The sequence below is a fragment of the Lagenorhynchus albirostris genome, chromosome 2 (genome assembly GCF_949774975.1).
Source record: "Lagenorhynchus albirostris chromosome 2, mLagAlb1.1, whole genome shotgun sequence".
Classification (NCBI taxonomy): domain Eukaryota; kingdom Metazoa; phylum Chordata; class Mammalia; order Artiodactyla; family Delphinidae; genus Lagenorhynchus; species Lagenorhynchus albirostris.
Genome location: NC_083096.1, coordinates 182,127,414 through 182,152,519, shown reverse-complemented (window position 1 = coordinate 182,152,519; position 25,106 = coordinate 182,127,414). Strand labels below are relative to the sequence as shown.

Below are 25,106 nucleotides of genomic sequence, written 5' to 3'. Positions count from 1 at the left end.
CACTGACTGCCCAGCACGGTGCCCGGGGCGCCCTTCACCACCCCTGCCAGCCAGACCTCCTGCAGCTGCTGCGAGGCTGCCCCACTTAACTAAAACCGCGTGTGAACCTGCAGTGACCTCAGTCCACATTTCAGTGGAAAACAACTCACTCCTCCTGTATTGTGGCATTTTACAAAGGAACAAATATCCGAGTCCCAACGCGGCACCCAAATATAACCAAACCCTCTGCAAACTAGACAAGCGATCCCCGGTTCCCAGCACCACGGACGCCAGCACCAGTCCCTGCCTGGGCCCTTTCAGGGCCATAAAACAGTATCCAGCCAAGAAACCCTTTTTCAAAGATGAGTCACAAAAGCCCGTAAGATCCTGGGCAGAACTGGTAACGGAGACAATAACCGCTGTCAGAAAGGGCTGAGCAACAGGGTCTCCGGGACGGAGGGGAGGCTGCCCTCGGCCCCTCCCCCGAGGAGCAAGCAGGGCTCCTGCACACGTGACGGCAGCTCCTGCCCACCCACCAGGCCAATTCCGGCCATTTGTTTTTAAACAACAACAACGTAAACTGTCCTCCATCTTTGCCATTTACAGGCACCACCTGCATCTATTAAAAGCGCCCAGTACCAGCCGCTCCATTCCAGGGAGGCAAACCGGAGGCCAGAGGGGCTCAGCTCTTCCGAAAACACGAACTTCAGGATCCGGAGCCGAACTCACGCTCCCTGGATCCAGAACTCTTCTCTATAACACGGCCCTTGACTCCCACGGTCCGACCTGAGATGCTGAGAACAAACGCGGGGCCTGTCTGGGCATCTGAGCTTCTCCTTCGCCTTCCAGGAGGGACACAGAAGCAGGCCTGAGCTCCGCTTCCGTACTTTCATGTTTTATCTGCAGTTCTACTGACACCCACTGGTGATGGATACACCTCAGGCCTCGAGAACATTCTGTTTAAATTCCCAGAATCCCAGGTCAGAAAGACTCACAGAAGCTGAGCTCCCCGCAGGTGCGCACATAGATGCCTGATACCCGCGTAGTCACAGCGGTGCTGACAGCGCCCCCATGACCAGTGGGAGGGGGGCTCAGAGCCGGATGCAGGTTCCACCCTCTCAATCCCAACAGCACGACCAGGAAGGAGGTTCTCCCTCTGCCTGCCTGTAACTCTTAACTTCTCCTCCCTCCCTCTTGGGTGAACACAGGCGCATCGCAGAGGGCAACACGGCTGCCTATGGGGGGCTTCAGGAGGGTTAGAGCTTGGTGACCCACGGCAGATCCAAACCTGGGACACCCTCCATCCCCCGCCCAGGACGTGCTCCTGTTCACGGTTAACTGGTCATTTCTCATGTATCATCGTCTCTTCTCCGAGACGCTGGAGAAACAGTGACCTCGTGATGGTGATGACCACCGTGCACCCGTCCCAGGAGTTCATGAACTCAGATAACAAGACCACAGCACCCAGGCCACGCGCAGGGACATCGTCACTGAGACAAACACTCTCCCTCCTGGAGCTGAGCCGTCTCTTCGGGTCCTGAGTGTCTCTGTTCTGAGCCAAACACTCTGCACCTCCCAGATCTCCTCCCCAGCCACTCACACCCAAAGCCACATCCTGCCCCTCCTGGATGGGAGCTGCAGCCGGCCCACCGAGACCAGAGGTTCCAGCAGCCCCAGGTGGGGAGGCTGGTGCGGTCCCTCCCCCTGGATTCTCCCAGACGGCCAGGCAAAAAGCCCCCAAGGGTACTCAGGGGGAGCATGAGACCGAGGAGGGAGGCCTGTCGGCAGGACCTGAGAGGAGAGCAGCCTTCACAGTGGCTCGTGGCTGCGAAGGGCTGACCCACACCCACCAGGAGAATCAACTTCTAAAACACACCCAGACACAGCCCTGAGCCTGTCCCATGAATTTCAGTTCCAAAGTAATCGAGCAGTTTCACTCACAAGTTGAAAGGCAGAACAGCCCAAGTGTCCATGCACAGGTAAATGGATAAACAAAACGTGGTCCATCCATTCAGCCTTAAAAAGCAAGGAAATTCCGACACACAGAACAACAGGGATGAACCTTGAGGACATTATGCCCAGCAAAATAAGCCAGTCACAAAAGGACGAATGCTGTAGGAGGATTCCACGCCTAGGAGGTCCCTAGAGGAGTCAACTCATAGAGACAGAGAGCAGAAGGGGGGGGCAGGGCTGGGGAGGGGAAGGGGAGTCAGCGTCTAGCGGGACAGAGTTTCCGTCTGGGACGATGAAAAGGCTCTGCAAGTGGACGGGGAGGATGGTTACACAACAGTGTGAATGTACCTGATGCCCCTGAACTGCACACTTGACAATGGTTAAAACAGTAAATTTTATGTTACGTCTATTTTACCACAATTAAAAACTGATAATAATTAAGCCACTGACATGGTGGCCCAGTAAGGGTGGGATCTAGCAACAGTGGTTTTTCTGGCCACAGTCATACAGACATGGGCTATTTGTCTTATGAAAGCATTTCTCAAGGAGAGAAGGCAGAGATGACCTGAGGGATGTGAGGTGTGTTCAGGAAGGGGCTGCGAACGAGACGACACTGCTGCCCTCCCCCTCCTCCCCCTCCCCCCACCACCAGGCTGTTTGCTGGGGGGCCCAGCCAGCCCTCACCCCAGTTCCTGCAAGGTCTGACCATGAACTAACAGAGACTCACCAAGTGGACAGAAACAGAGGAGCCCTTACCCGATTCTCCATGAGCTGGAAGGAGACCAGGTATCTGCTGCAGACCAGACACCAGAAGGTTCTCGGGAAGAAGGTGGAACACGGGCTCCAGGAGCGGGTGTGGCTTCAGCGTGTACTGCAGGCTGCAGTTCTCAATGAGGGTCATGTGCTTGTTTTCTGAGGGAGAAAACACCTCCTGTGACAGCCCGAACCAAGGCACCTTCCGCCAAACCGACCAATAAACTGAGCATCTTGGAAAAGAACTCAACAAACAGGAAAAGTATTTTTCTAGGGAGACAAGGGAATTGCTCTGTTTGCTCAGCCAAAGAGCAAAAAAGAATCAATCCTTAAATAACTCTCACTGGTAAAACTGCAACTAAAGAGATACTTGTTTTTGATCCGACATAACAAAATCTCTCTGCTCACCTCTTCCCCAAGAGCAGTGAAGTCAGGCATCGCTTTTGCTCCCATAATCAGAGGGAACCTAGAAGGTCCTCTGACCAGAGGCCTGCATCCCTTTCAGTCTCAGCCTTGCATCCGTCAAGACCCACAAAGCAGCAGGACTAGGCCCTGGGTGGCCAGTGGCCTCCAAGACAGAGTCCTGTCCTCAAGGAAGGACCATTCCTCTGGGATAACTAAGACACAAGCATGCCGACATCCATAACACACAGGAGAACGGGATCCGAACCCCAAGGAAGGTTCGGATAACGTGCTAGGGGAAGTGGGAAGAGGGAAAGTGTCCTGGAGAAAGGAACCACTGGGAAGTGGTGGGAAGAGCTCAGATACAGAGCACTCGGGAAAGTGGACGGAAGGGCGTCAATAGAAACTGGGCTGGGAGTGACCACAGACATGCCCTCAACACATTCCCATCAAATGGTCCATCTTGCCTGGGCTTGATTTCCTCCACTGATAGGGGACTCACCACCTCCTGAGGCGTGCTTTGTGCTTTCATAAAAAAAGAACTAAATATTCGTTAGAAAAACAAAACTATATTATCGAAAACCAGATTTTTAATATCTAACCACTCCAAACATAGGATGTGCTTACTTTAAAATGTTAAGTACCCTGAAAGGCACTCTGCTACATGGCTGGCTGGTGAGCACGCTGGTACAACCTCTATGGAAGGCAAACAGGGGAAATAACACAAAACTGTGAATGCACAGGCCCTCAGACCAGCAATCCCACCTCTGGGAGTTTACCCTACAGATTCACGTGCACACTTGCAAAATGGCAGATGTCCACTGCAGCAAAGCCTTCAACCTTCTGTTCTTACAGAACTGCCCCAAGGGTCCATTTGGGGTGGGTTGGTTCAATCACAAACAGCAATTCAATGAAATACCACACAGCTGTAAAAAGAATGAGCACGCGGCTTCCCTGGTGGCGCAGTGGTTGAGAATCTGCCTGCCGATGCAGGGGACGCAGGTTTGTGCCCCAGTCCGGGAAGATCCCACATGCCGCGGAGTGGCTGGGCCCATGAGCCATGGCCGCTGAGCCTGCACGTCTGGAGCCCGTGCTCCGCAACGGGAGAGGCCACAACAGTAAGAGGCCCGCGTACCGCAAAAAAAAAAAAAAAGAATGAGCACGCTTTCTAGGTACTGATATGAAACATCCTCCAAGAGAAATCATTAAGGGAAAAAAGAAAGGTCTGGGACAAGTAAACGGGGGCAAAAACAGAACAGGGAAGTGCATGTTTGCTTGTGTGTCATCAGAGGACCTAGAAGGACCCACAGGATCCCAGAGAGGAAGGTCACCTGTGGTGCAGGTGAAGGGCCGAGCAGAGGAGGAAGGAGACCTCACCTGAACCTTTTCATACTATTCAGTACTTTGAATGCTGGGTCATGTGACTGCATTATCCATCCAAGAAAAACAGCCCTGCACTTTTAGAAATGCCCCTGAGATGATGAGCTGACAGCCTGTGGCGGTCCCTCCCCAGGCCCCCCTCACACGGCCACAGCTCCCACACCCTCCACCAGCGCCCAGATCCGTGGGCCTGGAACCAACCTGGGGGCTGTGTCTGCTGTTGGAAAGGTGCTGAGTCTAAGGATACTTCAGGAGAGAAAACGCTGGCAGGTTAATGATTAAATTCAATTGCGAAATAACCTAAAAGCCAGTCTGTATCAACAAAACCAAGTTTCTGACCAATTGTTCCTCTATCGTGAGATTTTCACCAAATTCAGAGCGAGTGGATGGGTCGGGGTAGGCTTGGGTTTTTCACACCGGCTGGGTGCCCATCGGAAACTGGGCAACATCACAAAGAGACAGAAAGTCATCCCCTCCCCCCACGCCAAAGAGACCCACCTTCACTGCTTGGCCCCCGTCCACACTCCCCGAGGGCCAGCAGAGCCCACATGGGCCCCTGAAACAGCCTGTTAGGCCACCCCCCCCGCTTCACCCTCCACGCAGCCGGCAGCCAGGGGGCCGCAGGTCCCTCCGGGTACCCTGACGGCTCGGGAGGAGAAGCCACAGAGGCAGGGCAGGAAGCCCACTCTGCCCTAAGGCCGGCCGCTCCGCACGGGGCCCATGCATGCCAGGTGCTCCTGCAGATGCCACTCTCGTTTGGCACCACTGGACACCTTGCTGTGGTGGAGATGACCCACGGACTTTGCGGTCAAAGGCTTCCTGGGACAGCCGCTGGGCAGTGATGGACAGCAACTACTTCACGTGGGGGCAAAGCTGCTACCCCAGGGGCAAGGAGGCCAACAGCCCTCCCACCAGGTGGCCCCCATGGGGTCGTCTTCACACGGCTACACCATCCTTATAGGCTCGTGTGTCTCTGATCTTCAAATTATGTCAGAACTCCAAGCCCAATGTTACATGTTCCCCAAATCTATTAACAATTCAGCTAAGCTGATGAGGTTCTAACACTCAGGAAAGTCATATGACGAACAGGTGCTGCTGAGGACAGTAGCAGCAGGCCTGGCCAGGCCTCGCCTCTTACGTTCTATGGGGTCCTGGAGAAGCGGGTGCAGGAGGGCTCGGGGGCTGCCGTGATACAGTCTCAACCTGCAAAACAAGACCCGTGAGATGCAGGTCAGCATCTTGCGTTTACTCATGGGATGTCAGCTATGCTTCTCGAAAGGAAGGCCTTGGGGACCCCAGCACCACACCTCCAGGAGCTTTCTCGACCCTCCGTGGGAAACAGACGGCTGAGGACAGCATCAGATCCGCGAGCCCTCAGCACTCGTGGCCAAGCATGTCCAGCACACACACAGCAGAGCCCGAGTGCAGCCTGAGAACCTCAGCACTAGAAAACAATGCCTGGGGAGTTGGTCATGCTTGGAGATGTCCCAAGAAAACAACGTTTGAGGGGTTTCCACGATTGTGTGTCTGGAGTGGTGGTTCTCAACCCGGGATGATTTTGCCCCCGTCGGGATGTCTGGTAAAGTCTGGAGGTACTTTTGGCTGTCACAGCGGGGCAGGGAGGGGGCTGCCTGGCATCTAGTGAGCAGAGGCCAGGGGTGCTACGAGACCTCGTACACTGCACGGGACAGCCCAAAGTGTCCACGGAGCCAGGGTTGACAAGCCCCGATCTACAGTGACAACGCAAACCCCACCACGGCTGAAACGACCACACACCATCTCACCCATCCGGGCACGTCCAGCTCCTAACATAACAGAGCCTGGCACAGAGCGGACCCCCAGCCAGTGTTTGCTGAGTGAACACCTACTGCTCCCTGGGCGCCTGTCTGGGAAGAACCTACTGTTTACACTCCAGACCCTTAGGAGATGGGCGCTGCACTGAAAATGAATTCAAAGAGTTTAAACAACTGGCCTAAGACCCCACAGGAGTAAGTGACGGAGCAGGACTCAGCCTTGACCACCTTACATCAGATCCCACCCCCGAGGCCAAGGCCTGTCCCGCTCCCGCCTGGAGAACGATGGTTGGACTTATTCAGAAACAGCAAACCCGGTTACAGCCCGAAGCAAAAATACCACCGGGAGACTGTGATGAACACACGTGCTGACAAATTCAGAGCTTTCTAGTCTGGACAAATAATGAGCCGTTAAATCACCACAGGAAGACGCCAGAAACCCCAGCGACGGGGAAAACGGGGCAGATACCGTTTGTCCTGGGGGGCAGACGTAGGAGATTCCGAGTTGTTGCTGAAGATCCGAAGGATTCCAAACCCACAGGACAGAGCCTGAAGGGTCCCGTCCCGTCTCCTGCCTTCAGTGACCACTTCCACCACGGCCACGATATTAGGGTGGTTCAAGGACGTGTGAAAATAGAAGGGCTGCAAAAGAGAAGCCAGGGACGGACTGAACGCTCTCGAGCTGCAGAGAAGAAACACGGAGGAACACAGGTGCGCTCCCTCCTCGTTGTCACGTCAACGCCACAAACACGCCGCGTGGGGAGCAGCATCCCTTCCAGGCGCCAGAGAAGAGAAGGGGCCCAGTGAGCGACCCCCTCACAGCTCCTCCTTCCAGGGTGCCCAGCATCTGGGACATCAAACTATTTGCTTCTCCTCTGGGACCTTCCCATCCACAGAAAATGCCAACAGACCCAGAGCCTCTGGAGAACAAAGGGGCTGGGGCAGCCTCGCGCCCCATGCCCATCACCCGGAAGGACCACGAGCCCAAAGACGTAAGTAGCCCACCACACCCACGCACCCGCTGAGCCGTTCCATCCAACACCGCCGTCAAACTGCAATCACAACTTGCCAGTATTGACTCTAATCCCTGTTTCGTGTGGAAATACCATGAGGCTGCACCCGAATTAATTTTGTTTAAACTAAGCAGGTGGCTTCCCTGGTGGCGCAGTGGTTGAGAGTCCGCCTGCCGATGCAGGGGACACGGGTTCGTGCCCCGGTCCGGGAAGATCCCACATGCCACGGAGCAGCTGGGCCCGTCAGCCATGGCCACTGAGCCTGCACGTCCAGAGCCTGTGCTCCGCAAAGGCAGAGGCCACAGCAGTGAGAGGCCCGTGTACCGCAAAAATAAAAAAATAAAAATAAACTAAGCAGGATCCTCAGTTCAGAGCCCAACTAACATCTTTTAATGATGAATATTGCTGTGGGATTTTTTGTTTTTGGCTGCGTTGGGTCTTCGTTGCTGCACGCGGGCTTCCTCTAGTTGCAGTGAGCGAGGGCTACTCTTCGTTGCGGTGCGCGGCCTTCTCACTGCGCTGGCTTCTCTTGTCACGGAGCACAGGCTCTAGGCGCGAGGATTTCGGTAGTTGTGGCATGCAGGCTCAGTAGTTGTGGCTCGCAGGCTCTAGAGCACAGACTCAGTAGTTGTGGCACACGGGCTTAGTTGCTCCACGGCATGTGGGATCTTCCCGGACCAGGGGTCGAACCCGTGTCCCCTGCATTGGCAGGCAGATTCTTAACCACTGGGCCAACAGGGATGTCCCACGGTGGGATTCTTTATTATAGGAGTTGTGGACCCAAGCCAAGTAGATGATACTCAAATTGCTCCTAAAAGGTTTCCCACTTGCAGCCTCTCCATCCTCTAAGGTACAGATGGCAGCACTCACTCTCACCACGGGGAGGGGGGACACGGGCAGGTCAAATCCAGCTCCCATCGCTGAGATGCACCCTCCCAAGTGGGAATGGAAGCACCTTCCCTCTGCTGTTTTCCGATCTCCTGAAATCCAAAGCAGTTGCTCTCGGCTAACAAACGTCATAGACACAGAAGACAGAAATGGAGGCACTAACTGGGTTTGCGAATCTATGGGCAACAAGCGTCCCAGGAGCCCAGGTCAGCGCTGACCTGAGGCTCTGGACCCAAGTGGTCCCCGGAACCCAGCGTCCTTGTTGGGGCGAAGCCCAGGTGTAGAGTTACCAGCAGAACACAAAGGCCACCCTCCCCCCAAGGCAGGGCCAGGCCGGGCCGGGCCAGGCAACGTGACTTAAACTTGGAACAATCCCCCATTAACGAGTCATTACCACAGTGTCACCGAGAAAACGTTTACTGTAATCACAGACTGTCAGCACAGGATAACAGAGAGACACATTAAAACATCAGCCACGAGATATAAATCGTTATTCTATTATCTTTTATTGCAAAATGATGAAATAGTGGCCACTTACAGCTGACAGGCAGTTGGACCAAGAGAGAATTATGTTTCCGTTTCCAAGACTCAAGAACTGTTTTTTTTGTTGTTGTTGTTGTTGTTTTTTGTGGTACGCGGGCCTCTCACTGCTGTGGCCTCTCCCGTTGTGGAGCACAGGCTCCGGACGCGCAGGCTCAGCGGCCGTGGCTCACGGGCCCAGCCGCTCCACGGCATGTGGGATCTTCCCGGACCGGGGCACGAACCCATGTCCCCTGCATCGGCAGGCAGACTCGCAACCACTGCGCCACCAGGGAAGCCCTCAAGAACTGTTTTAAAAAGGCCTGCTGTAAAGTCAAGTTTGTCATTATCTCACCTCTCATATGTACACCTGTGCATATCAGTTTTATGAACACTACCCACTTTTCCTCTTGGCAGTGAAACAAACACTGTCAGCTCTGATGCAAAGCAGCAATAAGCCTCCAGCTTAGAGGTCACCTTGAAATCCTTTGCCTGGAGGCGGGGGACCAGCTGCTTTGGGGACGGCCCACATGTGGACTCATGGCTGTTGCCTCTCCCTTTCCTTTACCACTGAAAACGATTATTCTGAGACCAAACCGACCACGGAGCCCCCTGGTCTGTCTCCAGAGACCCCACTTTCACCAGGAGGGTCGGCCTTGGAAGCTCCGTGAATCACAAGGCGACACGAGGTCTGAGGGTCTCATCCCATCATTACTGCTGGTTAAGGATGGATGCTTTTCCAAACATCATTTACTGCCCCTCTAGTGTGGGCACAGCGCGTGCTAAAGAATTTCTAAGGAACCTAGAAAACGCGATCCAGCCCTCAAGAAGTTCAAAGTTCAAAGGTAAAAGCTAGATTAGGCAGGTAGAAAATGCACACGCTGCCCAGGGCCGACCAACTCGGAGGGTCGGAGGAAGGAAAAGCCTCCTGGGATGAACCACACAACTCTGCAGCTTCAACCCGTGTGTGTGTGCGTGTGTGCGTGTGTGTGTGTGCGCGTGTGTGTTTGGGGGGGTCCCCAGGAGGGCCAAGTCACCTGGAACCCAGGCACTCCCCCACCCCCAGCCCCGCGGGCTTGGCCAGACATCTCAACCGCGGTCAAGCAGCACTGCAAACACGCCCTCCAGCGTCAGGACGCCTCAAGGAGGCCGTGCAGGATGCTCGCAGACGCATGGGCTGCCACTGCACGATTGAAAGCTGGAGTCAAGCCCGTCCAATTACCTGCGAGAGAAGCCGCGGGAGATGGCAGAGCGGGGCTCTGGCTCCCCCCGCATCACATCTCACTCAGCCACCCCTGACAAGGTGCCTCTCTGACAGGAGAAACAGATTAATAAATCACAGAAATGCTCCTGTCTTAATGCCTTCATCTTCAGACACACGGACACCGCTTTGCCTCGGGGCCCAGATTCCACTTTCACCCACACGATCGGGCCTCAGAGGATGTGCCTTCCTGGAGAGGTTGCGGCCTCACGTCGCCGGCCGCACCTCCGCCTGACCTGCCCTAAGTGACACGTGCTCTTCGGTCCCAGGCTGAGGCCAAGGCCACAGGAGAGAGGATCAGAAATTAAACTAGTGCCTTCCAAACCATTTTTTTTTAATAAACCTTTAATAGGATGTCTTCAGGAAGGTGACTATATCACAAATCCTTCCTGCAGCCAACATCTGCCAGCTCAACCTTCCACTTGAGGCTCAGAGCAGTTTCCTGCACACAAGCCACCACAAGACTGAGCGCTCCAAGCACGGTGAGCTCGCCAGCAAAGTTGCCAAGCATCTGGGAAGATGCAAAATCTCTAATTCCGAAGTCAGGAGCTTCCGCTCATCCGGGGTGGGGTCCACCATTATCCACAGGAAGGGACACAGCCCTGGAGACAGCCCCCCGCCAAGAGAATTATCTGGCTCAAAGTGTCCGCGGAGCCAGGGTTGACAGGCCCCGATCTACAGTGACAATGCAAACCCCACCACGGCTGAAACGACCACACACCATCTCACCCATCCGGGCACGTCCAGCTCCTAATGTAACAGAGCCTGGCACAGAGCGGACCCCCAGCCAGTGTTTGCTGAGTGAACACCTACTGCTCCCTGGGCGCCTGTCTGGGAAGAACCTACTGTTTACACTCCGGACCCTTAGGAGATGGGCGCTGCTGTCCCTCACGATGAATTCAGAGTCAGGAGTTTAAACAACTGGCCTAAGACCCCACAGGAGTAAGTGATGGAGCAGGACTCAGCCCTTGTCCCCCTACATCAGATCCCACCCCCGACGCCAAGGCCTGTCCCGCTCCCGCCTGGAGAACGATGGTTGGGCTTATTCAGAAACAGCAAACCCAGTTACAGCCCGAAGCAAAAATACCACCGGGAGACTGTGATGAACACAACAGCGTAAGCTGACAAATTCAGAGCTTTCTATTGTCCCCACGTGGTAGACAGTTAAATCACCACACAGTACAACTAAATCCCACTGCTGGAAACATCACGGAGAGATATCCTTTGCCCTTCTATTCACTCACTCATTTCTATCCCCTTCCTACCACCGTCCATTCCTGGCTTGGTGTCCCCAAGGACTGGTTTCTGTTGAGCTGGAGAGGAGAGAAGCCCTCCTCGGGTGACGCGGTTGAGGCCAGGCTCTCTCCGTAGAGACGGTGCCCGGGAGTGACATTGGATTCCTGCTTTGCAGACTGTTTGCATCAGGAGCAGCTCTTGGAACATGTGAGAGGTGTAAGGAGAGGGTAAGGCACGTTCAAGAACCCGGAGATTAACCAAGGCACGGCAGAGCCTCCCAGAGTTTCGTTTGGACATGCTGACATTCCCTGACAGCCTCTACTTTTTTTTTTTAATTTTATTGACGTATAGTTGATTTACAATGTTGTGTTCATTTCTGCTGTACTGCAAAGTGATTCAGTTATACATATATACACATTCCTTTTTATATTCTTTTCCCTTATGGTTTATCACAGGGTATTGAATATAGTTCCCTGTGCTACACATTAGGACCTTGCTGTTTATCCATTCTATATACAATAGTTTGCACCTACCAACCGCAAACTCCCAATCCTTCCCTCCCCCACATCTCCCCCTTGGCAACCACAGGTCTGTTCTCTGTGTCTGTGAGTCTGTATCTGGTTCGTAGATAAGTTCACTTGTGTCCTATTTTAGATTCCACATATAAGCGACATCATATGATATCTGTCTTTCTCTGTCTGACTTACTTCACTCAGTACGATCATCTCCAGGTCCATCCATGTTGCTGCAAATGGCATGATTTCATTCTTTTTTATGGACAGCCTCCACTTTTAAAGGGAGTCACCTCACTCTCATTACTCTGACGAACAAGCACGTTCAGCAGCTGGTTGCTCTCGGTTGGCGATGGGACGAGGAAGCAGCCCAATTACCTGTGTCTCCCGGAGGCCAGGGATCCGCCTGTGACTTCAGCAACACCTCGGGCTGTGATGGGCTCAGGAGGAATCATCTCCTGGTCCGGGTTCCGGCTGCCTGTGAAGAACCACTAGGATTCCTGCCAGTCATTTGCATACAATAAATAAAGGAGGAGAAATGAGCCTGTCGCTGAAAGGCTGAGCGTGGTTAGTTAAGGAAAGAATCTAAGGGAGAATTATGTCCATCTCAGAAAGAAAGTGTAGGAACTGCACAGTACTTTGGCCTCCCGGATTTTTTTTTTTTAACTTATTTATTTATTTTTGGCTGTGTTGGGTCTTCGTTTCTGTGCGAGGGCTTTCTCTAGTTGCGGCGAGCGGGGTCCACTCTTCATCGCGGTGCGCGGGCCTCTCGCTATCACGGCCTCTCGTTGCGGAGCACAGGCTCCAGACGCGCAGGCTCAGTAGTTGCGGCTCACGGGCTTAGTTGCTCCGCGGCATGTGGGATCTTCCCAGACCAGGGCTCGAACCCGTGTCCCCTGCATTGGCAGGCAGACTCTCAACCACTGCGCCACCAGGGAAGCCCCCCGGATTATTTTTTAAAGATATCTTTTGAGAGGTTGAATGAACGATCAACCGTCTCAGTGCAAGTGAAGGGCAATTCCTCTCCACCGAGGACGGTCTCGAAGGAGTGCACCTAATTCTGAGTCAGAGCTGAGAGGCCCGGAGCTGGTCCCCTGGGCTCCGCCAGGCAGAGCCGAGAGGCTGGGACAAGAGGGGATCTGAGCGCAGCATGAGGAATTCATCACTCACAGAAAGAAACACCCAGCTCGGGCTCAAGGAAGGACTTCTTTTTTCCCAAGTCTTTCCTCAGGACGTTGTTTGCAAAGTAATAAAACAACATCTTCTTTCAGGGTTGCATATTACAGTGACAACTCAATCAAAACCCAGAGCCCACGCGGCTGATTCAGGAATCCACGTGTAGGCGGGACAGCCATGTCGATTCCAAAGATGGTCCCCTGCTACTGGCAGCTGGCAACCTCCCGTCGTATCACCCCCAAGCCACGGCTGATCGGCAGAACCAGAAAAACCCAGGCAATTAGTAAAATCAGAAGAAGATCATCACCAAATTTCAGAATCACTTCAAAAAAGGGCAAATTGTGTTTCTCTCTATTCCCATAGGTACGGACGCAGAGTTTTGCTCAGATGATGAGACCACAGAACCAGTCCCTCCTGCCTATCTAGGCCACCTTGGGAATGCTCCACACTTCATGTAAACACGTACATACACGTATGCACGCAGGTACACACACACACACACACACACACACACACACACACACACGGCGAAGGGGGATTCTCTTTAGTTAACTAAACTCTGAACGTCAAGGATGGGAGGAAAGCGCTGGGCAAGGAGGATGCCGCCGAGTGGCGCATCAGGATGGGTGTTCCTGGGGCACCACTGGCCTCTGCTGCTCGCCTTGGGCATAGCAGCTGGAGCACAGCTCTTCCCTGAGCAATTCCGTGGCTCTGACACCAGCTCCCAACCAGAAATGCTCTGTTCACCCACACCAGCCTTGCTGCGATCTCCACTTCAGTAACTAAGGCTGAAGGGTGCAGATTCTTCCAGAAACATTGAGGGCTGTGGTCCTCCCTAACACACGGCCCCGTCCCCATGCCCCACTCGGCAGAACACGAACGATGGAGCGGCACTCGGCTCCCACAGCTCAGGTCAGACCTGAACTGTGAGCTGGAAAGGCCCAAGACCCACAGCTCCCAGGACACGGGGACACACGAGAAGCCCACTCAGGCACGGACGCTAAACCCTGGACGAGTCCAGAAGGGGGAGCGGCAGCTCTGAAGGCTTCCTTGCAACGCGACCTCCACTCTGCAGGGCTCACAGTCACCCAGCTGGTGGCGGGACAGGGCAGGCCCTCTGGGCGTGGCCTGTCAAGGCTGTGACAGCCACTGCCACGGGGAAAGCCAAGGGGAAAGCCACGGAGGGAGGGCTCATCTCGGGACCCCAGTGGCGGCAAAGTGCTGCTGTGCTGACTTCAGAGCATAACCATCCCCTCGACACGGCAGCGCTTCCAAACGGAGCCTGCAGGGCCCCTCCGATGCCTGGGGTGAAAACAAGGCCCAAGAACAATCCCTGCGGTCAAGGCAGGTGGCACTCACAGCCTCTGACCTGCTGGATTGCTCTTCAAGGCGGAGAGATGATCTACCGACCTCCAGAGGCGGATGGGGGGGACGAAACCACACCAAGGTGCTGGGAGCCAGCCTCTCCCGTGGAGACTCCCCAGGAGTGAGAGGACCCTGTGTCACCGTACTAACTGTCACCACACCGGGCTTCCCGGGGCCTGACTGTCCAACCGAGAAAGCGAATCCAAACAGCCCGGCCCTGGAAGGCTCCCAGCAACATCGGGGCCACCACGCTCCTGCCCGGGCCTTGACCGCCCCAAGTCAGAGGCGTGAAGGCGACTCACTGCCTGAGCTGGGACGGCACCCTAAGCAGCCGCCCACCGCCACTCCCCGGTTTACAACACGCGGCCTTTCTCTCTGGCCAGACTCTAAGGGGCACCTCACAGGCCGTCTGGCAGCCTGGACACCAGCCGCGGTCCTGGGCCGCAGGACACACGTACCCACGGCCTTATCTAATTTTCCTGACCTCCGGGGGCGGCGTCATCCTCTCCGGCACGTTCAGTAACGGGACCAGTCAGAATCAATCCACGCCGAGACATGGCATCCCGACCCTGGGTGACCGCCAAGTGCAGAGTCGCAACCCGGCGGCCTCACGACTGGGCCAGGACTGCCCCCCGCAGAAAAGGGCAGCTCGCTTGGTCTGGTTACGCACGGCGACCTCCCCTAGGATGGCCATGGTCACTGCCACCACCTCCATTATTCACTGTACTGTCACTTACTGGGCTTCCCTGACTCTGTACGCACGGGAAGGACAACGCCAACATAGCACTGACCCTCCCGATACCCGTGACCATCCCCCTTAGGACCCTGCTGCCTGCAGTTCAGCTTGAAGCAGCGGCCGGGAAGAAGACCTCTGGGACACCTCCCACTCTTGAGGAAGAGCCCAGTGTCCCTAGGAAGGCCCTGCCCAGCCAGCCCACCAAGCCCACCCTCGGCTGCCTCCCCACGCCTCCCTCCCCCACCCCCGGGCACATGCGGGCCCTGCCCTGCTTGCGGCACCTGCCGCCCTGCACGTCCCGGGGCTGGGTCCCTCCTCATCCTGGGGCCCAGCTCGCAGAGGTCTGCCTGCAGCACACCTCCCTCCTTCTTCAGGGCAGCAGCTGTCGGTCTCCTCCGAGAACCTATCACACCTGCACCTGCTCTGTTGCCTGCCTGGGTGTGTCGTCCCAGCAGACTGCAAGTTGTCCAGGGTGAGAACCACGCCAGGCCCGTCCACCCAGCATCATCGCCCCGGCGCCCGGCACAATGCCGAGCAGACAGCAGGCGATGGAGGGATGTTTGCGAATTTGGTGCAGCTGAACGAAGATGGAAAACCCTGTCTGCGGGGCGGCCAGACACAGCTACGTGGGCAAAATCGTGTCACCAACTGATGCCAACGCGAGCACCCCGTCTGCAGGCAGAGGCAGGGGCTCCGGGCTCTGCTACCTTCTACCTGGGTAAGTCACTTTACTGCTAGGTCTCAAGTTGCTCATTTTAAAAAAAAACAAAAGAAGAAGAAGAAACGAAAAAGAAAGAAAAAGAAGGGGAGAGGAAAAGTAGGGGAGTCAGATGAGATCGATAATTTCCTAACTTTGTTCCAAAAGCTGCAAGTTCCGTGAAGGGGACGAAACCCCCTCGTGTGTCCCCCCCACTCCCAGCTGAACCGCTCAGGGCGTGCGGCTTCCACCCAAGATTCCGTCTGGAAACAGGGGCCGGCGCCAGGACGAGCTTTGGAGGGCCGGGCCCACTGCTCAGGGGCGTTCCTGGGCTCTAGGACGTGCTGGCGGCGCCCCCAGGTCCACTGTACCCCGCACGCCCACCCCGCACGCCCACCTGCCGCCCCGCCCACCTCACTGAAGTCGATCCTGGGTGGCTGCCTGCAGAGCGGCTCCAGGGGCCTCGCCGGGCTCTTCCACGTCCTCCCGAAGAAGTGTCGGTAGGTCACGTCAAAGAGGGACACTCGCAGGTGGCAGCCCACCTCCGACAGCACCTCCAGCACAGCCTAGGAGACAGAGGGACAGCCCTGAAGGGTCCTCAAGGTCACGAGTCTCCCAGCAAGTGCTGACGGACCATCCACGGAGAACTGGGCCACTCAGCGTCCATCCCCCAGTTTAGGTCTCAGTTCCTTTCGGGGAACTACCTCTCTCCCACGGCCCGTGGTCCTGGTGAGGTTATGAGTCCAAGTACACAGCCCTCCCCTGGCCAACCAGAGGCTGGAGTCTCTGGGCCCAGACACAGGCTGGAGACTCACCCAGAGCAACGAGACACAAGAGGCCAGAGCTGCAGAGACAGACACACATGATGCCATGTGGAGCCAAGAAAGAACAAGTCCAGGTGACACCACGTGAGATTCTGGATCAAGGCACACCTGAAGCTTATGCTAACTATGGGTTTGTCTTTATGTGAGTTAACAAATTACCTCAAGCTTAGCCTATTTTGCATGGTTTTCTGTGTTCTGTTTTACCCTTTACATCCTGATAGAACCACAAACTAAAAACTCAACTTGCCAGAATTATTTGGGGGTGGCGCTGGGGTGTGAGCAAAAGAAAAGCAGATCTTTGAGAACTGAGAAGTCATGGCCACAAATACAGACAAGGCACCAGACGCTGTAAAGACCAGCCCTTTCCCCACAGCAGCACCGCGCACCGCAGTGAGGCTCTGCTGGGCCTTTAGCTCCTCCGGGAACGTGGGGGTCCCACCACCCTAACGAATGAGAACAGCTCCCAGGACCTAAACTGCCTGGACAGAGTGATTTACACTGAACGCCTGCTCTCCTTCTGGGACTCTGGAATCTTGGTACGTGCTAGGCAGAGGGTATCTACACGACCAGCTCCCGAGAAGCCCTGAGGTTTTTAGAGCCTGTGGGCACTGAGTCTCTAACGAGCTTCCCTGATTGACAGCATTTCACAGGTGGTGTCGCAGCCTGTTGCTGAGGGAATGAAGTGTGTCCTGGGGGATTCCCATGGCAGACAACCCCGGAAGCTCACGCCCGTCTCCCCCCATACGCCTCTGGCTCGGCTCATCCTACTCGGTAATTTCTCACTGAAATAAATCTGTCCTCTGAGGATGACTATGTGCTGAGTCATGTCAAATCCTCCTGAGCCCGGGGGGTGCCTCTGGGGGCTCCCGACGTAGGTGCACACACACATTTAGGACCGTCACGTCTTCCTGACTAACATCATCGCTGTGAAATGTCCCTTTATCTCTAGGGATATGCTTCGCCTTGAACTCTACTTTGTCTGATATTAGCACAGCCACAAGGCTCTCTTATGCTCAGTGTTTACACGGCCTTTTCTCCATCCTTTTCCTTTCATACATATGGTTTGAAGACATACACTTTAGGTTTACAGTGTGATTTTTTTATAAACAACTTATAATTGGGTTTTAAGTGAAAACTTTAAATGTCTGACTCGACATCACGAAACCACTTGTAGGAATCACTCCAGTGGAGACACATGTGTGCATCTTTTTTAAACGATGTCCATGAAGTTACGCATTGTAGCCATGTCTGTAAAAGCAAACCCCTGGAGGGAGTCCAACTGGTCATCAGCAAGGGCCTAATGAACGGATGACAGGTCATCCACACAGGGAAAGCCATGCTGTCTTAAGAAAGAGCCAGAAATTCTTCATGGAATGACATGAACAACCTATAACACATATTGTTAAGAATATTTTTTAAGATATAGAACAGAATATAAGCTATCATTTATGTTAAAAAAAAGGAAAAATACATACAACTGTATTTATCTGTTGTATTTGCTTAGAATTTCCAGAAAGTTGTACAGAAAACAGGTTAACACTGGCTGTATCTAGGGTGGGACACTGGGTGCCTTGGGGACTTCATGGGACAATACACTTTCCCTGTGCGCCCTTGTGAATTCTGAACTATGGGAATTACCTTTTCAAAAACAAATTAAAATGAATTAATAAAGTAAAATGGGAAAATAAATAAAATCTCCTTTGCAAAATTCCTGCTGTCCACTATCTTGTGAGCTCCTGGAAGGCCAGGAGACTGCTGGAGCCGGTCTCCCTAGGTTGGAGTCCCAGCTGGCCGGCTGGAGCTGTGTCACCCTGGGCAACCAAGGTCACCTCTCTCGGGTTGCCTCCTCTTCTGTAAAACAGGGGCAATGATGCTACCTACATCTTGGGGTTGTCATGAGGATGAAGTGAACTAATACAAGTAAAGCGCTAAGAAGTAAAGTGGTAAGAGCAGTAATCACCACAGTACCTAACACGGTGGCAAGCACACGGCAGGTGCTCAATCAAAGGGCTCGAAGTGATGATGCAGGACGGATGCGAGTGATTCAATAATAGCCCCAGCGCTCCGACAGCTTTGCGTGCCTGGAGAACGACCCTGCCAGATGCAGAGGAAGAAGATACGGTCTTGCCAAGCCACGTGCTCACACTGGCAGGGCTGGATCCTTCCTGTGCGTCCCCCCAGGACACTGGGCCTCCCTAGGACCATCCAATCCTGTGGGTGGTCTGAGGAGACACAGACGCGCCAGCTTCTCCGGCAGGTCCCCCGGCAGCTGGAGGGCACAGGTGGACGCAGAGCCACAGAGCAAGGGCCTGAATGTGCAAAGGCGGTGGTACCTCCCAGGCACATCTCCCAGGATGCCCAGAGCTCCGCCCCTGCTGTTCTGACTGCCAGGCTGAAAGCCGGCCATGCTGAGCCATGCACAAGGCCGCTTCTTGCAAACAACCTGGTCAGGAAATAACCCAGGAACTCGAATTACCTGGGTTTTTAGATTGCTCCACTGTAGGCAAAAAGAAGCCTTTTAGCCAGGGCCAAAAGTGCTGACCGAGTCGCTGAATCACAAATCCTCTTTGCTGACGGACCACTTTACCTCCGAGTACTGCCAAGGCCCGGGGTGATGGGTACAGTACAAGACTCAAATAAACATGTGAAAATCAATACCATCTCAGGTGAGAGCAGTGACAGCGTGCGTCTGACAGTAAAGAACCAATTTCTTTACCTGCTTAATGAGCGGGCCATCGAGCCACTTCAGGACACACTGAAATGCCGCCGACTCCTTTAGAGGCTGGCGTGCTCTGTGTGTGTGGGGAGGGACCAGCAGGTTTTGGTCAAAGATCCTGTGCCAGTCGTGCATTCTGCCGGCCTGAGGGTCACTGGGGGCCTCAAGACTACCTGCGGCATTCATGTTCAAATAAAGAAAAGAGTTATGAGGGCCACAGTTCTTAGAGCAGTTCTGAAAGTTTCCGACCTCCCGGGAACCCCAGGGAAACCACCACCCCTGCAACCCACACTCTGCCATCCCACCCTCTAGCGCCCCCGTGCAGCAGACTGGCGCCCACGCCACCTTCCCCTGGCCAACCAGAGCACACCTATCCCGGTCTCAGTGACTGATTTAGGGACCGGCACGTGCTTTGTCCAGCTGTGGGGGTCGAGCCCTGCACAAGGGCACCAGGCCTCGGGAACCAGGGCTGTCTTAGAGTGGCTTGGGGCACATGACCCACTCAGAGCCAACGAGATATGATCTCAGAGCTTCTGCTGGTTCTGTTAGGAGAAGGAAACACTCTTTTCTGTGGCCTTCGGAGCAGAGAGGTCATCAGCCTGAAGCTGCCCCGGGCACCACAGGAGCAGATACCTTGAGACACATACAAAAAGGCAGGCAGAGCAGGAGCAAGGCCAGCGGGTCCAGACGTCATCACGAGAGCCCTGGCTCAAGGGGCCCCTGAAGTCCGGCACCCAAGACAGCTGAGCTACATGCAGTCTTGCTGGTGAAGCCAGGTGGGGACAGCTTTTGAGTGCTCTGGGCGTCTTGGCAACCTGGCTCAATAAGGATGCGACCCGCCTTCCAGCAGACAGGGATCTGAACCTTCTCGAGAGACTGTCTTCAGCTGACACAGAATCATAAGCTCTCGGCCTTGACCAGAGGCCATATTCTGTATACTAAAATGGCAAGCAAGAAGGCACGGGCTTTGATCTTCTAAGACAGCAGTTTTCTGAAAGTGGTTCCCAAACCCCTGAGGTTGCCCAAGGTGGTCAAGGGCTCCACAGGGTCAAAGCTATTTTCATAACCTCCAGATGCCACTTGCCTCTTTCACTGGGTTGGCATTGGCGCCGGTGGCGCCGAGGCAACGGTGGGTGAAGCTGCATTACGCCCCGAGGCAAACGGCACCGCACCCCACGAGCCATCCTGGGTTCTTCCCCTCTCAGGGCACAAAGTCCAACAGCTTCACCTAAGAATGTCCTTGGGGAAGCTGTGAAAACTATGGATTTTATGACGTCTTGACCCTTGAGGATGCGTGCTTTCAACACTCTGAGATGAAACGGGAAATACACGAAAAGCATTTCTGCTGCCAGATGAAAGACAACGGTCGCCCCAGGGTAAGCCGGACGTGATCGCTGTTCTGCGAGCTGAACTAGCTCCTTCTTTCACTCAGCAACACCACTCTTACTAAAAGAACGGCTCAGAGACAAACCATGGTTTTTCAGACTTGGGTGCTTTGTAGACAATCTCTCAGACGTGAACAAAATGAACCTGTCACTGCAAGGAAAACTCGTCAAAAAAATTGAGCTTTCAGGCGAAATTCAGAATTGGGAAAATCTGTACCCTCCACTGTGAGCCAGACAGCTGCATACTTCTTTGAAGACTTTCCTGACGAGATGGGTAGTGCCGGGAACGAAAGGGATCTTTTGAAATTGTGTGATTAGATGTGTCAATATCTGGAAGATCTGCCTCACTCAGAGGCAGTATTTTCCAAGTGAACAAGCACAATGATATAAAATTCTGCATGGATGAAAGATCCACCCGAACACTGTGAAAGTTCAGGAACAGGGTGTCAGACTGCACGCAAGAAACCCGCAAGAAACAACCGCTTGTGGATTTGGGTACAGCCCCAAAGCAGGATACCCCCAGTTCTCTAAGGGCCTCCTCCCTCATCGGGGTGAGGCTGGATTTCCTTCAGACTTCAGCCGAAATGACCCATCACAACAGAGAAGCCTGTACCAGACCAAGCAGTCCCCAGCGGTGTGTCAGCAGGATGTTAAAGGGATTCGCAAACAAGCAAAACAACCCCACAGTTCTTGCTCGTGGTTTTGTTTCGGAAAACGCAATTGGCTTTCATTAAAAAACTACATCTTTATGTCAACGTGTAACAGGTCTACTGTTTTTAAATGAATTAATAACACTGTAGATGCTTCTCAATAACAAATATTGGTAGAGGTCACTCAAGTTTTATCGTTATTTGGAGTCCTCAATCACGTTTTAAAGCATAAAGGGATCTGACACTCAAAAGCTGGAAAAGGGCTGTTCTAAAGGAAGCCAAAATTCGAGTCTTCGGGCAGCCGGCCCACTCTCCACGCTCACATGCTGTGCTGGGAATGCAGGGGGCCTGGGAGGCACGGATGTGACCGCCCCCCTCCCACACCCTGTGGGCCTCAGGGCGGGGGCCCAGCCCCCCACTGGAATGCCACTCCCACCCGGCACCCCCTCGGGCGGGCACACCCCTCGGCCTCCAGATCCGGACTGTATAAACAGGAAGGCAGCGCACTTTGGTTAGTTTGGGGTTTCTTCCTTTGTAGGTTACATTTGTCTACTCAATATCCCTTGTTTTGTGGAACAGCCCTCCCAGAACCCATGACATACACTGGGTGTGTCTTCCCTGGGACTCCAGCCATGCTGCCCTCTGGACAGGCTGTCTCTCCCCCAGGCCAGGAGCTGCCCAGGCCGGCCTGGAGCCCCAGGGGCCACCCTGCCACCCCAGGGAGAGCCTAAGGTAAGAGGCCAGCCCAGGGGAAGCTGGTGGAGATGGAGGGTGGCGAAGACGGCCCTGCCGGCAGGACCCAGACCTCCAGGTGGAGAGAGCCTGATGGAAGGCAGCCCCACCCCAACCAGAGCTGAGTTACAGGAGCCGTAAAGGCCTGTGGTGGCTAAATAATGGCCCCCGAAGACGTCCCCAACCCAATCCTCAGAGCCGATGATTATTGGCCTTCACATGGCAAAAGGAACTTTGTGGGCGTGATCAGGTTAGAGACCATGAGATGGGGAGAGCACCCGGATTATGCAGGTGGGCCTGAAATCGTCACAAGGGTCCTGATGAGGGAGAGGCAGGGGGGTCAGAGAAAAGGCCAGGCGGGGCAGAAGCGGGAGAGACGTGAAGACGGAGGGAGGGACCCCAAGCCGAGGAACGCAGGCGCCTCTAGAAGCTGGAGAAAGCAAGGAACCCGATTCTCCCTAGAGCCTCCAGAAGGATCACAGCCCTGCCGGCACCTTGGCTTTATCCCAGTGAGACTGATTGCGGACTTCTAACCTTCAGAACTGAAAGAAGATAAATTGTTTTCGGTCCCCCGGTTTGTGGTAATTCGTTACAGAAGCCACAGGAACGCATACAGGTGTCCATGACCTGTAAGCAGAAGAGGTCTGACCAACACCCAGCAGGCCTCTGACCGCTTGTCACCTGTCCTGTACTGATCTGCTCACTGGCCCACTGCTTGCAGAAGGGAACCTACTGTCCTGTGGCCGTGGTACCAGGCTGTCCACCAGGACTCATCAAATTCAATCATGAAATTTAAGTTTCAGTAAACTTGACTCCCAAACATTTGTCTTTCAGGAAAATGTGCTTTTCTCCTTGACATTAGTTATAAAACTGGGAGGTTTGTTCTTAGAAAGCGAGTGCATATCTACAGGGAAGCCCTTCCTACCTCGGGAGCACAAGCAAAGCACACGCGGCAGGGTGTCCTCTAGAAGGGGCCCCCGCAGCCCCACAGCCTGCCCCGCGGGGTTTCCCGACCCAGGATGCAGCCTCCTTTGCAGGGCGCCCCAGACTTTGCTCCCGTGCCCCGGATACCTGAGCCAGTACCTCCCCGCGCTCCCCTGAGGGAAGTGGGACCCAGCACCACACTTGGCGGAGAGCTGCTACGGAGCCCTTCCACTACGGTCACCGGGCAGGGGACACAAAACAGATGCCCCAGGCAGCACCAGCAGGAGATGCACCGGCACAAGAGGCAGCTGCTCGGAAAGGCAGGCCACCCAAAATCAAAGAACTGAGATGGACAGGTGCAGGCAGGCAGCAACATTCCAAGAGGGTGATGGAAGGGAGGGGACTCCTGAGACACAGCCTCCTGCGGGCGGGAGCCCAGACGGTCCCAGGGGCTCTGGGACACGCAGAGCGCTTGCGTTCCCCCAGCCCCCCACCCAGAACGGCTCTCAGCCAGTCCTCACTCCCGTCCACTGCGCGCTGCCGTTGCTTCAGTTGCTCCCGGACACCACGCCCGTGCCACCCACCAGGCCATCAGGCATACACCCCGGGGTGATTCCTCCTCTTCCTTGGGAAGTCAGACCAGGAGCTACCTCCATCTCCCACACAGGATGCTGTCACAGAAGGCACCCGCTCCACCAGGCTCCACCAGGCTACGGGGTCCCGGTCGCCCTGCAGGACTGAGCTCCATGAGGTCAAGACTACGCCCTCGGTGAAAACTTTTTTAGTGATTCAGCAAATCACTAAGTTATGCTGTGGAGGAATTAAGAAGGCTGCGGAGGAAGGGCAGAGGGGCCTTTGGGGCTAGATGAACAAAAAAGGGAAAACTGGGAGGGTCCCATGCTTTGAGCCCAAGAGAAGGGTACAGTGGGCTCTCCAGAGGGGAAATAAAGAAAAGGCACCAGCTTTCATTGAATCCTTATCATAAGCCAGGCACTCACAAACATCTTCATTTTCATTATTCCAACATCTCCGTAAGGTAAGTAACATTACTGTCCCCATCTTATAGATGTGGAAAGTGAAGCTCAGAGCCAGTGTGAAAGCACACAGCCAGTCACACTCACATCAAAGACATTATAGCTGGGCTTCCCTGGTGGCGCAGTGGTTGGGAGTCCGCCTGCCGATGCAGGGGACGCGGGTTCGTGCCCCGGTCCGGGAAGATCCCACATGCCACGGAGCGGCTGGGCCCGTGAGCCATGGCTGCTGAGCCTGCATGTCCCGAGCCTGTGCTCCACAACGGGAGAGGCCACAACAGTGAGAGGCCCGCGTAGAGCAAAAAAAAAAAAAAAAAAAAAAAAAGACATTATAGCCATGCCAGCCCTCTGCCTACCAAGGCCAGGAGAGGCAAAGGAGCAGAGGCCCTGAGAGCAAAGAGAGGGCACTGGTCCAGGATCGGGCTGATCCCCCCTCTCCTCTCAGACTTCTGGAAAGTCTTTTGCCCTCCAGGCGTCTGTTTTGCATCTACAAAAGGAGCGGCTATAAAGTTCCCTTGAGATCTTTGCTTCTGCAGACCCGGTCAACAAATATTCACCAAGCACTCGTTCCGTCCCAGTCCACACACCATGAAGCGGACTGTCAAATGCCCTGTCTTCAAGAATCTAAATATCCAGTGGGACAAAAACAAGGGGGTGGAGACTGGTTCAAGATGGCGGAGTAGAAGGACGTGCGCGCGCTCACTCCCTCTTGCGAGAGCACTGGAATCACAACTCACTGCTGAACAACCATCGACAGGAAGACACTGGAACTCACCAAAAAAGATACCCCACATCCAAAGACAAAGGAGAAGCCGCAATGAGACGGTAGGAGGGGCACAATCACAGTAAGATCAAATCCCATAACCACTGGGTGGGTGACTCACAAACTGGGGAACACTTACACCACAGAAGTCCACCCACTGGAGTGAAGGTTCCAAGCCCCACGTCAGGCTTCCCAACCTCGGGGTCCAGCAACGGGAGGAGGAATTCCCAGAGAATCAGACTTTGAAGGCTAGCGGGATGTGGTTGCAGGACTTCAAAACGACTGGGGGAAACAGAGACTCCACTCTTGGAGGACACACACAAAGTAGTGTGCGCATCGGGACCCAGGGGAAGGAGCAGTGACCCCAGCAGAGACTGAACCAGACCTACCTGCTAGTGTTGGAGGGTCTCCTGCCAAG

General features: G+C 54.6%; 1 protein-coding gene across 3 annotated transcripts in view; it reads right to left on the bottom strand.

Annotated features, from left to right (window-relative positions):
* The window catches only part of NPHP4 (nephrocystin 4), a 126,234-nt gene extending 106,869 nt beyond the window's left edge, over positions 1–19,365 (bottom strand). For 2 of the 3 annotated variants that reach the window (XM_060141619.1, XM_060141617.1), the window contains exons 1-5: positions 19,204–19,365; positions 16,077–16,229; positions 6,730–6,902; positions 5,606–5,670; positions 2,689–2,844 (exon numbers count right to left, since the gene is read on the bottom strand). In XM_060141619.1, coding sequence (XP_059997602.1) covers positions 2,689–2,844; positions 5,606–5,670; positions 6,730–6,902; positions 16,077–16,229; positions 19,204–19,338 — 682 coding nt within the window. In that variant the 5' untranslated portion in view covers positions 19,339–19,365. The remainder of the gene's footprint in view (positions 1–2,688; positions 2,845–5,605; positions 5,671–6,729; positions 6,903–16,076; positions 16,230–19,203) is intronic. The other variant, XM_060141618.1, reaches the window with a different exon arrangement.
* Positions 19,366–25,106: the final 5,741 nt, after the last annotated feature.